At 41.4% G+C, this 12,871-nt stretch overlaps 1 protein-coding gene across 1 annotated transcript; it reads right to left on the bottom strand.

Moving 5' to 3' along the window:
• Positions 1–9,706: 9,706 nt before the first annotated feature.
• Positions 9,707–10,278, bottom strand: insl3 (insulin-like 3 (Leydig cell); the record flags this gene model as incomplete). The annotated part of the gene is made up of 2 exons (XM_080858702.1): positions 9,707–9,987; positions 10,089–10,278. 2 exons carry the CDS (start codon positions 10,276–10,278, stop codon positions 9,707–9,709), a joined length of 471 nt encoding a protein of 156 aa, XP_080714828.1.
• Positions 10,279–12,871: the final 2,593 nt, after the last annotated feature.

Genomic DNA, 12,871 nt, shown 5'->3' on the forward strand with positions numbered 1-12,871 from the left:
TGGCTCGTTTCATTGGTAGATTTCACCAAGACCAGCCTCATAACGTCACTCCCTGGCTAAAACACCGCCTATTGCTCCTCACGTTCGCAAATTTGCCGTACATTTAACTTGAAACACGTAGGCGTCAACACACCAGACAGTGTATTGCTATTTTTTTTATTAAGTGTGAAACATGCACACACAAACCGAAATGCAGGTTAAAGTTGTATTCTATTCATAACCAATATCACTTTTCAGCCCTTGACATCTAATGCTGCAGGTCATGACCAGGTGTCCTGTAATTACACTTCTTGTAGCCTAATTACTGTGTTAAAGTGGAGAACACATGTGTTTGGACCACACGGAACATGTCACAGTGTCTACATGGCATATGCAGTTTAGTTATAATACTACATGTGCATCGAGATGGAGTATATTCCTTAATCTGTATATGTATGATTAAGAGGTTCTTGGCAAATGAACTGGTCACCAGGTGTGTTTATTTGACTACTTGGACGACTTAAATATTTAATCACATCAAGAGGTTTTGTGTTACAGATACAACATGGAAACAGACGCATGAAGATCCTCTTGATATCGGAACACTTTTGACAGGGTTCGGTAAAGGAGGAACTGCTTTTTTCTGGAACTTCTGGTTAGTTAGGGCAACATCCACTAACCGTATGGACAAACCCTCTCCATGGTGCTGAGATAATGTATCGGTGTGTGTGTGTGTGTGTTCAAGAACATTCGCCTTGCCTATATGACCAAACGATCAAATATCCTCGTATTAGCCATACAATAACACTACATGCTACTACAGGGTATAGGCTAATGACCAAGACACGACACTACCAATTTTGTATATTGCCTTAAATGTTTCACATGACTATTTGGTTGGGAGGAGATATGCAAGGCCTCGACAGTGTTTATAATGCTCACACAATAAGCTCACATTATGGTTACATGTCAATATAGAGAGGCCAACTGGTTCATAAACAAGTGAATGAATGAACGAATTAATTAATGAACCAATCAATCCTTACATGCTAAACTAACTCATTAAATACGTAGCACAAGTATTAATGAGTACAATTCATTGTTCTCTGCAAAAAAGAGAAGAAAAGAAATACACTCGGATCTTAAGTTTTTGCCATCATGACCAGAATTACAGAGTCATTGACATAGAAACGCCAAGTCACAGAGCACCTCGGCAGTCGAAACCTGATCATTTTCATCAAGTAATTAGCCACTGTGTATTGTATGGGGCCCGAGTAAGATGAAGTTTCATTTGCTGTTTTGAATTGCAATGTTACATTAATTATTGAATCAATGTTAACCAACAATACATACATAACTATTCAATTTCGCCCACACTACTAATTTATTCTGCTCCAGTATCAATCGTATGTAGGCCTATATTAAGATTATGGTAAATGGAATCCAATACCTCCTGTTACTTCCAATCGATAATCAAACCAAGACCAAACTGAGTCTGTCAGAAAGCACTCATACAGGCATGGCTTGAAGATGCATGTTTGAGTGTCTGTCTGCTCGCAGAGGTTTCATTCTACAGATCCAGATGGGAACGGACCGAATGGAAGACAGTGGAACAGTCATGAGCAGCAAGCTGCAGTAATGTCAGCAACGCGCCCTTTAGAGCAACGAGGCAAAAATGCCTAGGGCACTAATCTCAAAATCGCCTGGAGGGGTGCAGGAAAAGAAAAGTCGTGGTTTTAAGTGGCGAGGACAGACAAAAATTCTGCGCCAGGTAGTGTAGCTAAGAACGATTGATTTTGTCTGCCTGCTGCATGTCAGTATTGTGAATTACTGCAGTGGATTATGCATTTGCACCAAGTATTTCCTATTCCACCGGCAGGAAATAGTTGCATGTCAGGCGTGCAATGTCAGTCAAATAATGGCAAGTCGTACAGTAACTTACAAGCCACAAACTGCACCCACAAGCAACTCGAAATTAAAACGATTGATCACTGTATAGGTGGTTTTCTCAGACTGCACATGACAAATATTACAATTTTATCCTGTCAGAATATCACCATTACGCTTCTCGAAATTACAACAACACAAATATAACCAACGCGACAAGATATAAAGAATGTGCTACTCTTCACCGACTGTCGTGTTGCAGCCACGGCCTTCTTGCTCAAAATGTTTTATGTGTGGGCCAGCTCTGCTGCAGAAAGATCACACGGAAACATTTTTCCCAAAATCCCTTGGAGGCATTTGTCATGACGCTAAAGCAAAGAAATATTTGCTTCGCATCTGTAGTGTACTGAGATCATGCACGACTATTTCACCTGCAGACATGGATAGCCAAAACCAAGGAACAGTTCCATACGTTGCTCTTACAGTAACAAGGTAAAACAGCAGTATCTTGTTCACTCTCCACCAAGTAGTGTTGCTTTTGTGATGACTTTCTGTAAGTATATCTGTGTGTATGCGAGTATAGATTCTCTCTCTGAAGTGTGTGTGTGTGTGTGTGTGTGTGTGTGTGTGTGTGTGTGTTTGTGTGCGTGCCTGTGTGTGTTCGTGTGTGTGTGTGTGTGTGTGTGTGTGTGTGTGCGTGCCTGTGCGTGTGTGTGTGTGTGTGTGTGTGTGTGTGTGTGTGTGTGTGCGTGTGTGTGTGTGTGTGTGTGTGTGTGTGTGTGTGTGTGTGTGTGTGTGTGTGTGTGTGTGTGTAAAAAGGCAGACATGTACTTTGGCTTACATCAGATATTGGCCATTCATAATATATCGAGAAAACAAACAGGCATCAGAAGTAGGATAGATAGGAATGGCCTTACAGTAAACGTTCTGGAAACTGGAAATCGATGGAGCTGTTTCTTTTTGCGTCAAACGCAATTCCTACCATCTTGGATAAGCTGTGAGATAGGCTACTGGCTTCTATTTGAAATTTCTGAACTAAAAGTTGCAGTAAGACATCAAAGTTTTAAATTGTATGACTGTAATTGTATAATTAATTATTAGCTTACTGTAAGGAATAGGTTTCATGGCATAAAAGTAACATATAAAACATAATGTTTTGCTTACCCTTTAAGGCTTGAAGGTTTCCTCTGTATCCATGGCATCATCATAAATACCCGCCAGATAATATAAGTGAAATAGGAGATCACTGTAGGAAACCACATAAGGATTTCCTTTCCTCAAAAGTCGTAGGCTACACGTTTCCCTTTCACATGGTATGCGTGACAGCACAGCACTGAAGGATAGGTCCAGTTAGCGGAGCTTTTAACATTCTGATGTGCAAACTGTTTAGTATAACATGTGGACGGAAAAAAAATCACCCGTATCTAGCTAACTGAAAAGGCAATTTAATTTCCAAACACCGCATCGCATAGATAACAAGGCAATTTGAGGCACGCAAAGAATAGTGGCCGAGGATAAAGGATTGATGTCCCTAGACTAAGACACAAGACTAATGTTCTGAGAAATGATCGTGAATCAAGAGAGGCGGCGTATATGACCTTGTGACGTGTTGTAAATTGATGGGGGGGATCCCTGTTCTATTTTTAGCACTTGGTTGTCGAGAGACAGGCGGGGGTGGAGAGAAAAGGTGGGGGCGCGGGGGTTCCCACTCAGCCTCCAACTGCAGCGAGGGGGAAAAAAACCTCACGCACACACTGACATGGAGACAGAAAAACGGGAAGCTTATTTGCTTTTACGGATATTTTCTATTGAATTACACAGGGAAAGGACACACAAATCAGATTCCGAGGCGCTTTCAGTCTGAGTGTCCCAGAAATGTTACAATGTTGAGAAGTCAAACGGTCGTGGGGATTTCTGGCATATTCCCACTCTGGATCCACCCTTATTCCCACCATTGCAATATTGATACCTCAGTCTCAGTCACGACCGAGCGTATACTAGCTATTGTCGCCCCTTTTGAGCGTGCACAAACGTGTAGAAAACCCTAAAAAGACAACGCTTTTCCAGCAGGATCGGGTGTTCATTTCAGTACATTACCCTTCACCTAAAATTATTTGAATATCACAGCAGGAGTATTGTTAGTATATACTGTATATAGGCCTATATTGATATCGTGAAACAAATCCTGGAAAAAACATAAATGTTGTTGATGTCACAAGAATATTACTCTAAACAGCATTCAGGGCTGTGCAAAAGACATTGTCCTCTGAAACAACCCTCTAGCAACTGATATCTCATTGAGGACAGACACCACATTGCAAAAATGCACAAGACGGAGGACACAGGAGGACACAGGAGATGAGGAGTTGTTATAGAGCTGTGAATGAGTAGGTTGTTGATGTACGTCACTGTCAGATTTACTGCGACAACATTCATTGTGCAACATTTCTGGAAACACCTCAACCCCAAGGAGGTAAGTTTATGCATTTTTTTAAATTATCATTTGTTTTATATTAAGTGTCATCTACACCACAGCACTTCTCTAATACAATAATTCAAGCAAAAATATGTAGGATGATCAAGGCCTTTAATCCTTAAAACCACATTTGGGCTTCTCAATATAGAAACTGAACCTATGGTAATTAAGAGGCATTGGGGCTGAGGCTGTGGCTGAGGCTGATGCTGAGGCTGGGACTGAGGCTGATGCTGAGGCTGGGACTGATGCTGAGGCTGATGCTGAGGCTGATGCTGAGGCTGGGGCTGGGGCTGAGGCTGATGCTGAGGCTGGGGCTGGGACTGAGGCTGATGCTGAGGCTGGGGCTGGGGCTGTTGTTCACATTGTTCACAGATTACAATAAAAATATAAACCATGGAATTAAAACCTTAACTGTACGCTCTAAAAGTCCCTTTTGCTATTTTTGCAGAAAAATGTGATAACGGCAGGATACAAACTGCTATGCCGTCGTTGAGTATGACATGCAGCTCAATACAAATTGTTTCATTTAAATAGTCATATGTTGCTGTTGGTTGAGGTCCTTTATTTACAAGTAACCAAGTTAAGGTTAGGGTTACACACACACACACACTCACACACACACACTCACACACACACACACACACACACACACACACACACACACACACACACACACACACACACACACACACACACACACACACTCACACACACACACTCACACACACACACACTCACACACACACACAAAAGGCTAGGGTCAGATGGTTGTTATCAACATTTCCAGAGCTCTGTAGCTCATGGACCAGAAGATGTTCAAAACATGGTAATGAGAATGAGGTCAGGTTAATGAGTAGGTGAGGTCATGAAACCACAGCGCTATTCTGATCTTAACTAGTGTGTGCTCAGATATGATCTGAAGCATGCGCAAGGTTTTTTTTTTTTCATACTTACAAACAAGCCATACTGTGTAAAAGAATCAAAAGCATAGTCCATTGGTGTGCATCTACAGTGTAATGGTATAAAAGCATTGTAACTTTGGACTGAAGAATCTGAATACAAGAAAAAATAGATTATGGAAATAACATGAGAGTGTCTTTCAGCCTGAAAATGTGTGTCTTAAACATCTAAAAATAACATTAAAGGTATAGTAACAAAACATGTAAATTCTTCTGGACTAGAAAATAATATTGTTATTCTGAATGCATGACAAATGAACAGTAATGTGCCCCAATATGACCATAACTTTGGCATTCTTTGTTTTTAATCTCTTTTTTCTATTAATTTGTTTACATGTCTGGCACTCTTGCCAGTAAATCCACCACCAACTCAGCATTGGAACAGTTGTCAGCTATTATTCTTACCACTGGAGATTCAGAAGCAATGTATTTGTATTACAAAATTCACTGACTTAATCTTTAACTGTACACATGGCACCAACCATTTGACAGCATTTTACAGAATATCAAGAGTGTATGTCTATTTTCTGATGGCTTTGTGCACATGTGTGTATGTATGCATCAACATTTGTGTGTGTGTGTGTGTGTGTGTGTGTGTGTGTGTGTGTGTGTGTGTGTGTGTGTGTGCTGATCTGTCCCATTATAGCTTATCCCATGAGCCACTGACTTTCACAGTAAATGTGAAGGGCAGCAGCCCAGTGATGGCTTGTCTTCCTTGCCAGTCAAACAGCCGTATAGTTGTGACAGATCAGTTCATGTGAATTATTCCTCCTTCATCTCTCACAAAGCCCTGAAGTCCTTAGAAACCCAAACAGCCACAGCCACAGGTTTCAGACACAAACGGATTGCTTAGCCATGCATGATTTTATTTCCCATTCCAGATAAAGTATAGGAGCCATTTGAAAATGCAAAACAAGTTCCTTTGTATTTCATGCGCAGGACTATCCAGAGAGAAAGGGCTCTTCCTTACAGTGAAATACTCAGACTTCAGGAGAAAGAAGAGAGGAGAAAGGAGGAGAAGAGAGGAGAGGAGAGGAGAAGAGAAGAGAGGAGAGGGAAAGAGAGGAGAAGAGAGATGACAAGAGATGACGTATGGCTGTGTGCATAGTGGGAGTAGAAAAAGGTCAAGTTGGCACAGGAATGGAGACACATTTGGACGGGCAACTGTATGTGTGCTTTGTCTGATGAATGTTACACTGATGTATGCGGTCTGCGCTAATTAGTCGAGGTTTAACGTGTGATCATGTCTAAACAGTGAGGCATGCTTTTGTGCCGTGAGAGATCTCCCATGGGAGCGTTTGTGGCCCAGTGCATGCTGGGTAGGTGCAGGGAATGGAAAGGTAACGGGAAGGAAATCCGTCCAGCTTTCTCAAATTCTCATTTAAATTTCATAAGGGACTTCTACCCCCTTCAAAAACATCTGAGAATCATATCTGTCATGGTTGGCTTTTGAACATTATCTTCATTTAACCGTCTTTTCAAATTTCTGAAAATTCTGAGGTTTTCTTTTGGAGCTTTCCACTAATTAGCACACCTGTGTTCAGTTCCAAACAGTCACTCATGCAACTGGAATCTCCAGCAAATAATCACGATTCAGGATGAAGCATTGCCATCGTCTCCTGCATGCTGTAATATAGCTCTGCATGAGTTTGAATTATGCATGGCAACAAGTGTGAGAGGGCCCCACACACTGTCAGGAAGTGAAGGGCCTAGACAAGGAAATAGCACACTAAATCTGTAGGCCTGCATTGTTGCCATGACAGTCATTGTAGGCCCCTACAATCCCTTTTCATTTCTTCTGTTCAGAGACATCTCTAGCGACTGTACAACGGCTACCCTACTGGACTCTCATGTTTTAGAGTGCAACACAATGGAAGAGAGACTGTTTAGTCTACTAATGTAGAAGGAGATTTAAGCATAAATGTATAGTAGTATGCATGTGCATTTGGGTGTAATGCTGCGACTGTATTTTTCTCTGTGTTTTGGCGCTATATAAATACAATTGAATTTAATTAAATTGTGTCTTGTCTTGTGGTCGGAATTTGTCCAAGCCTGATCTGAAAGGTCCTGTTAAATCACCCCAGAAAGAGCTGGGTATTAATGGCCTGCAGAGACTCAAAGACAGGAGAAGAAAAGACAAAAACAAATAACCCAGGGCACAATACAAGCATGCCCTTATCAAACAGTTATTACAGTCGCCATTGTGTTGCCTTCTCTGTGGCCTTCAGAGTAACATGTTCACAGCAAAGTCCATTGAAAGAGTTCATTAGAACTGGGCTGTCTGTGAAATTGATCCTAATGTATCCCTTATCTGCCCTGTTGCTACACTTTCTCTGTGTCATTGCTGTCCAGCAATGAAACATGTAAAAACCTTTATCAATTTAATCATCAAGTTAATCATAATGCGTCATTTAGGCAATAGATATTCGAAGTGATGTTGCTGTACATTTGAAGTCATCCTAACTACAGTGTATATCTGGAGTCAATTGTCCACAGGGAGTCTGGTGGCAACACAAGTACTTTGGGAAGGCAGCCATCTGTAGAGTGTGCCACCCACCAGCGATTACTTCTGCTCCATTTGAGGGACAGATCACATCTTAGCATGTAGAGCCAGGACAGGGGCTGAAGGCACAGACGTGCCATCAGGACCGGAGCAGCTGTGTTTCAGCAGCTGGTCTAGCTGTGTGTCCCCTGGCTGGAGTCCTTGTCTCATTGAACGCTCTGAGAAACCTCTGGCAAGTCACAAGAGGGAAGGAGACAGGAAAAGAGACAGACAGACAGACAGACAGACAGACAGACAGACAGACAGACAGACAGACAGACAGACAGACAGACAGACAGACAGACAGTCAGACAGACAGACAGACAGACAGAGAGATGGACAGACAGGGATGATGAGAGAGAGACAGACAGGCAGACAGACAGGCAGACAGACAGACAGACAGAGAGATTGACAGACAGGGATGATGAGAGAGAGACAGACCGGCAGACAGACAGACAGACAGAGATTGAAAGAGAGGGGAAGTTTCGTTTGAACTGCATGGTGATGGTCAGACTCAGGCACAGCTGTGACTATGTGCCCACTCCAATCAGCCTCATCAACAGGGCACAGGAGCCTCACGGTCAGATCCCTGCCACCGCCAACCAGAGGAGCCACACCGCGCTGGTGTTATATTGACCACCGCCAACCAGAGGACCAGAGCTGCCTTACTCTTCCACACCGCGCTGGTGTTATATTGATCCAATGTAGACATGGCTGGGCCAGCACAGAACTAAATATGGTCAATGAAGCTAAACATACATTTGGCATGAGGGTATGCAATCCATAAATACACAGGTGTCAGGAAAGAATCAGGACAACCCGTATAAGAACGGATATGAAAACCGGAATTCAAGGGTTCAATGTATATTTAAAACAACAAACAAACTCTCTGTTAATTATATTAAGAAAGTGTGTCCTCAAAGACTTTAATCCATTCATGGGTCAACAGAGTTGGTAGAAACGGTTTTGTAGGGTTTAGACATGGGTGTGACATTTATCCATTACCAGCCTTTCAGGTTTCATAACTTAAGCTTTGGTCATTTTTTATTTTTCTATTTGAGGTCATATAATCACAATTTGTGAAACGTCAGCCATTTTAAACCATTTCGGAATAATCTTCGGAATACCAGTTAAGATGAGAAGGGTATTTGCCACTACTTGAAGTCTAGCCCCCTCTAGTGGCTGTGAATCAACATGGTAGATGTGGAAGGCTGGTGTACAACGCAGTACCTAAAACAGTTCACTCACAAATCTTGAGGGGAAATAATGGAATATCATATTTGTAATGTAATCTGGCATATCAAATAATGATTCATTGTATTAAAGCCCACAGTCCAACTCATAAACAGGGTTTCATCTGATTGAACCAAACTTTTAGAAACGGCAAAAGATCTTGATTCTATGCATTATTCCGATTATACACCTGAGGATAGTATTGAAAAGGTAAGATGAGTTTTGTTACCTCAATGTTTACCAAGGAAAGAAAAGGCCTCATAGAGATTACTTGAAATTCGTTCCCAGTTTGAAACTCTTTTACAAAACATTGTAAACACAAGAAGGACTTCCAGTATTAACTCTCCAAGCTTTATTGTACCATGACCTGAAATTAACAAAGCAAGATGTTTGAAAAAAACAAGCCTCAAACAGTATAGTCAAGAAGCTATTCCAAACCACAGTGATCTTTTGAACAGAAACCTCCAAGTGGCATACATCTCAGTGACAAGCTGTCTGGTGTGCTGGTTTTAAGCTTCAGTAGGTAATAGTCAGAAGCATCTCATAATCTTCCGTCCAGCAATAAATACTTAAATTAAATAGCTGAATTAAATAAAACACGTAGACCACTTTACTGAAGATCATAGGATCTCAACAAAACTGCACCAGATCGCTGATAGTGCAGCCTGACCGACAGCACACGCCCGCTGGGCCCGTGTCTCGACGGACACGCTGGACCTCCGGCTCCCCAGTGCCCTCTAGTGGTGTCCCAGTGCCCTGCAGTGGTGTCCAAGTGTCCTGTAGTGGGGTCCCACGCTGGCCAGTGGAAGCCACATGTTCAAGTGTCCACTCCTGATGCCGCTTCTGCTGCTGATCCTCCCAGTCGCCTGAGCTGGGGGACTGGTCACTGCTCATGTGGTCGAGGAGGTCACCTGCCCAGGGAGAAAGTAAGCGTTTCAGTCAGAAGGGCGATTGAACCTCAAAGTGAGAGCTTGCTGAGCTTCTTTTTTTAATTTTTTTAAATTGCACCTACTGTAGTTGTCCCTGTGGGCCTCTTCGAGGAGTTCAGGAGCGTGGCGGCGTTGTCGAGAGCTTCCACACGAGGAAATGACCTGCCGGACAAACTCACGACCACAAAGTTTTATCCTGACGTCATTAGACTTTGCCCGAGTGTCTACCATGAGGTGACAAACCAGGAGAAGAATGAAGATTTTTGCGCTCATGGTGTGAAGATCCAGGGAAGATTAAAGGTGGTTTTGGTTTGTTTAGCCACGTTGCCCCTTAACAGTGTCTTGCTAAGTGTAACCTCACAGAGTCCACTGAGCATTTATATATTCCACAACCTCCTCCGTCTATTAGTTGATGCCAGGACCATTTGGAAACCTTGACCGTAGAAAAAAATGTTCTGGTCTCAGGAATCGTTGTGAAGGTTAGAACTCTCTTGCGATAAAGAATTGTCAGGTAGTGATGGATTGGTAGCGGAAACAGAGGTATTTGTGTGGGTGATAGTCTCAGCATCAAAAGATTATTTTACACAATTCTGGTGTATTAGAAGATATTCAAATATATGTGCAAAAACTCATGTGACACTAATCAGTATGGATTTTCATTATGAGCATCTTCATAGTGGTACATTCTACATTCTATATCAACTGATCTCTGTTTTTGCAAACTTTCTGTGTCTGACATATTATGCATTGTCATAATTTTGTCTTGGCTGATGACTGAAGTTCAGGGGTCAAGGATAAATACTCCAGGATACAGAAACACATTCCAAAAAAGATTTATGTTTGTAAGTTACACCAAAGAAGCAACGTTCGGTTCTGTTTGTGCGCTCACGCCCGGTAGACGCCGACCCGTCAGCATTTCATAAAAGGACCTCATAAAAGTGTCCCCAGCGATGCAAAACTCTCCCAGAATGTACTGATCTCCCACAAAGTGCGTCAGCAGATACTTGAACTTTTTGAGCTCTGTTGTGTTCCATAATTTTTGATAAACTTTAGCTGGCCTCCCTCCACCAACATGCAACTGGCAGAACTATTCATCCTGACCATACCTTAAACTGATGCCGAACATTCAAACCACTGATGGTCAGCAGCATCTTTATCCTTTAATCCTATTGGGCATGAAGGCTGCTCAGTGAGGACTCTCACCTTGTAGTACTCTATATGTGTGCTTTCTCTGCTGTGAAATGTTACAGTTGCCAGTTTATGAGATTATGCAGACCAAAGTATGTACAAGTTATAACGCAATAAAACTCTAACTCATTTTCAGGATGCTGGTCATTTTTAGATAATCTCTTCATTTTCATCTCCAAGCTTGCAGCATGAACCTCTGAGAAATAAAGATTTGTGTACAATAACTTGGATAGATATTTTATTCAGTCATAATATCTGCCAAAGTATTATGTGTTGAGACAGAGCACAGATTTGACAAATCACAACAGAAAGTAAATCGTGGAAACCATTTGTATGTCTTAAAAGCACAAGGCCCACATATACAGTCCATATGCATATCACACATTTAATTGGCCTGCTTTTCCATTTTTTAAATGCTCATTTTGAAACAAAAAAGAGTTTCCAAATTGCATATCACCAGCATTTTGAAAGACATAAGATTTTCACTGTGTGTGAATGTTAAGCCTTTCAGCAAAGTAAATGAAATCCTCTAAATGAATTCCTCTTAATGTGGGTCCTGCATGGCTTTCTTGAACGGAGAGAACTTCCAAAATGTCCCAAGTGTCCCTGCCAAAATAAATAAAGCTCTAAATTGAACGCAAGCTGTAATTGGGGTTAAAGTTCTTTAGAAGGAAGACAGTTAAGAAGAGCTCACAATGGAAGAGTATCATATCTGAGGCTGTAGGTACCGCATATGTCAATCAATCAACTCTAAACATAGTGTGTCGTTCACATTAGCCAAAAACAGTGTTCACTGGGAGATCACCTGAGCTTAACTAAGCTGAACTTAATATAACTGAGTAGCTATCTCTCGAAATACCAAGGAAAACTTGTGTCTGATGAACATAGGCAAATATAATGACTTGTATCTCCTTACCTTAATACTGAAGTACATGGAAAAGTGTTTAAATTGGTTATCCTAATAAAAATAATCCAACATAACTAATGCTATGTTGTAGATAATCACAAAAAAACTTTCAATGTCATATTCACAAGGTTTAGAAAGTACAAGACAAAACCATATTGCTGCACTGCCCATTTCTACCTCTTCCTTTCCTTTAGAGCTTACATTCTGTGAATGGATCATGGTTTGCAAAACAACTTATTAGTGGACAGTAGAAGCGAGATATCCTTAGTTTCAGCCAGAAATCATCATTGAGTAACACATTATTGGATGTTTCTTTGCTTTTATTGAATACCCGGCTGTTTGACCTGTTGAGATGTTCAAGCTGAAGTGAGCACATCCAAAACTTGCCCACCGGCTCATGTGAAAAAGACATAAACATTGATATTACAAGTCACTGGTCCTTTTTTGGTTTTATTTTGTTTAGAATTACCGTCAAATTTTCAGCTATTATGGATTGTTACTTTATAACCAGTGTGCTATGAGCACATGCTAATGATTTGTTTCATTTTGAAACGATTCATTTAAAGGAGATCAATAATCATATTATTGATATTTTCAAATCTACATCATAAAACACGGTCAAATATGTTACCAAATCCACATACTTTCCCTTGAGTCTGGTATTTTGTGGGCAAGACTGCAGCACTATACTGCTTTTGTAGAAGCCAATAGGATCTATATTTAGAGACAGTTGTCATGGGGTGACTCCCGTCTTAAGGATGGATGATCTGA

The sequence above is a fragment of the Sprattus sprattus genome (assembly GCF_963457725.1).
Source record: "Sprattus sprattus genome assembly, chromosome: 20".
NCBI classification, from domain to species: Eukaryota; Metazoa; Chordata; class Actinopteri; order Clupeiformes; family Clupeidae; genus Sprattus; species Sprattus sprattus.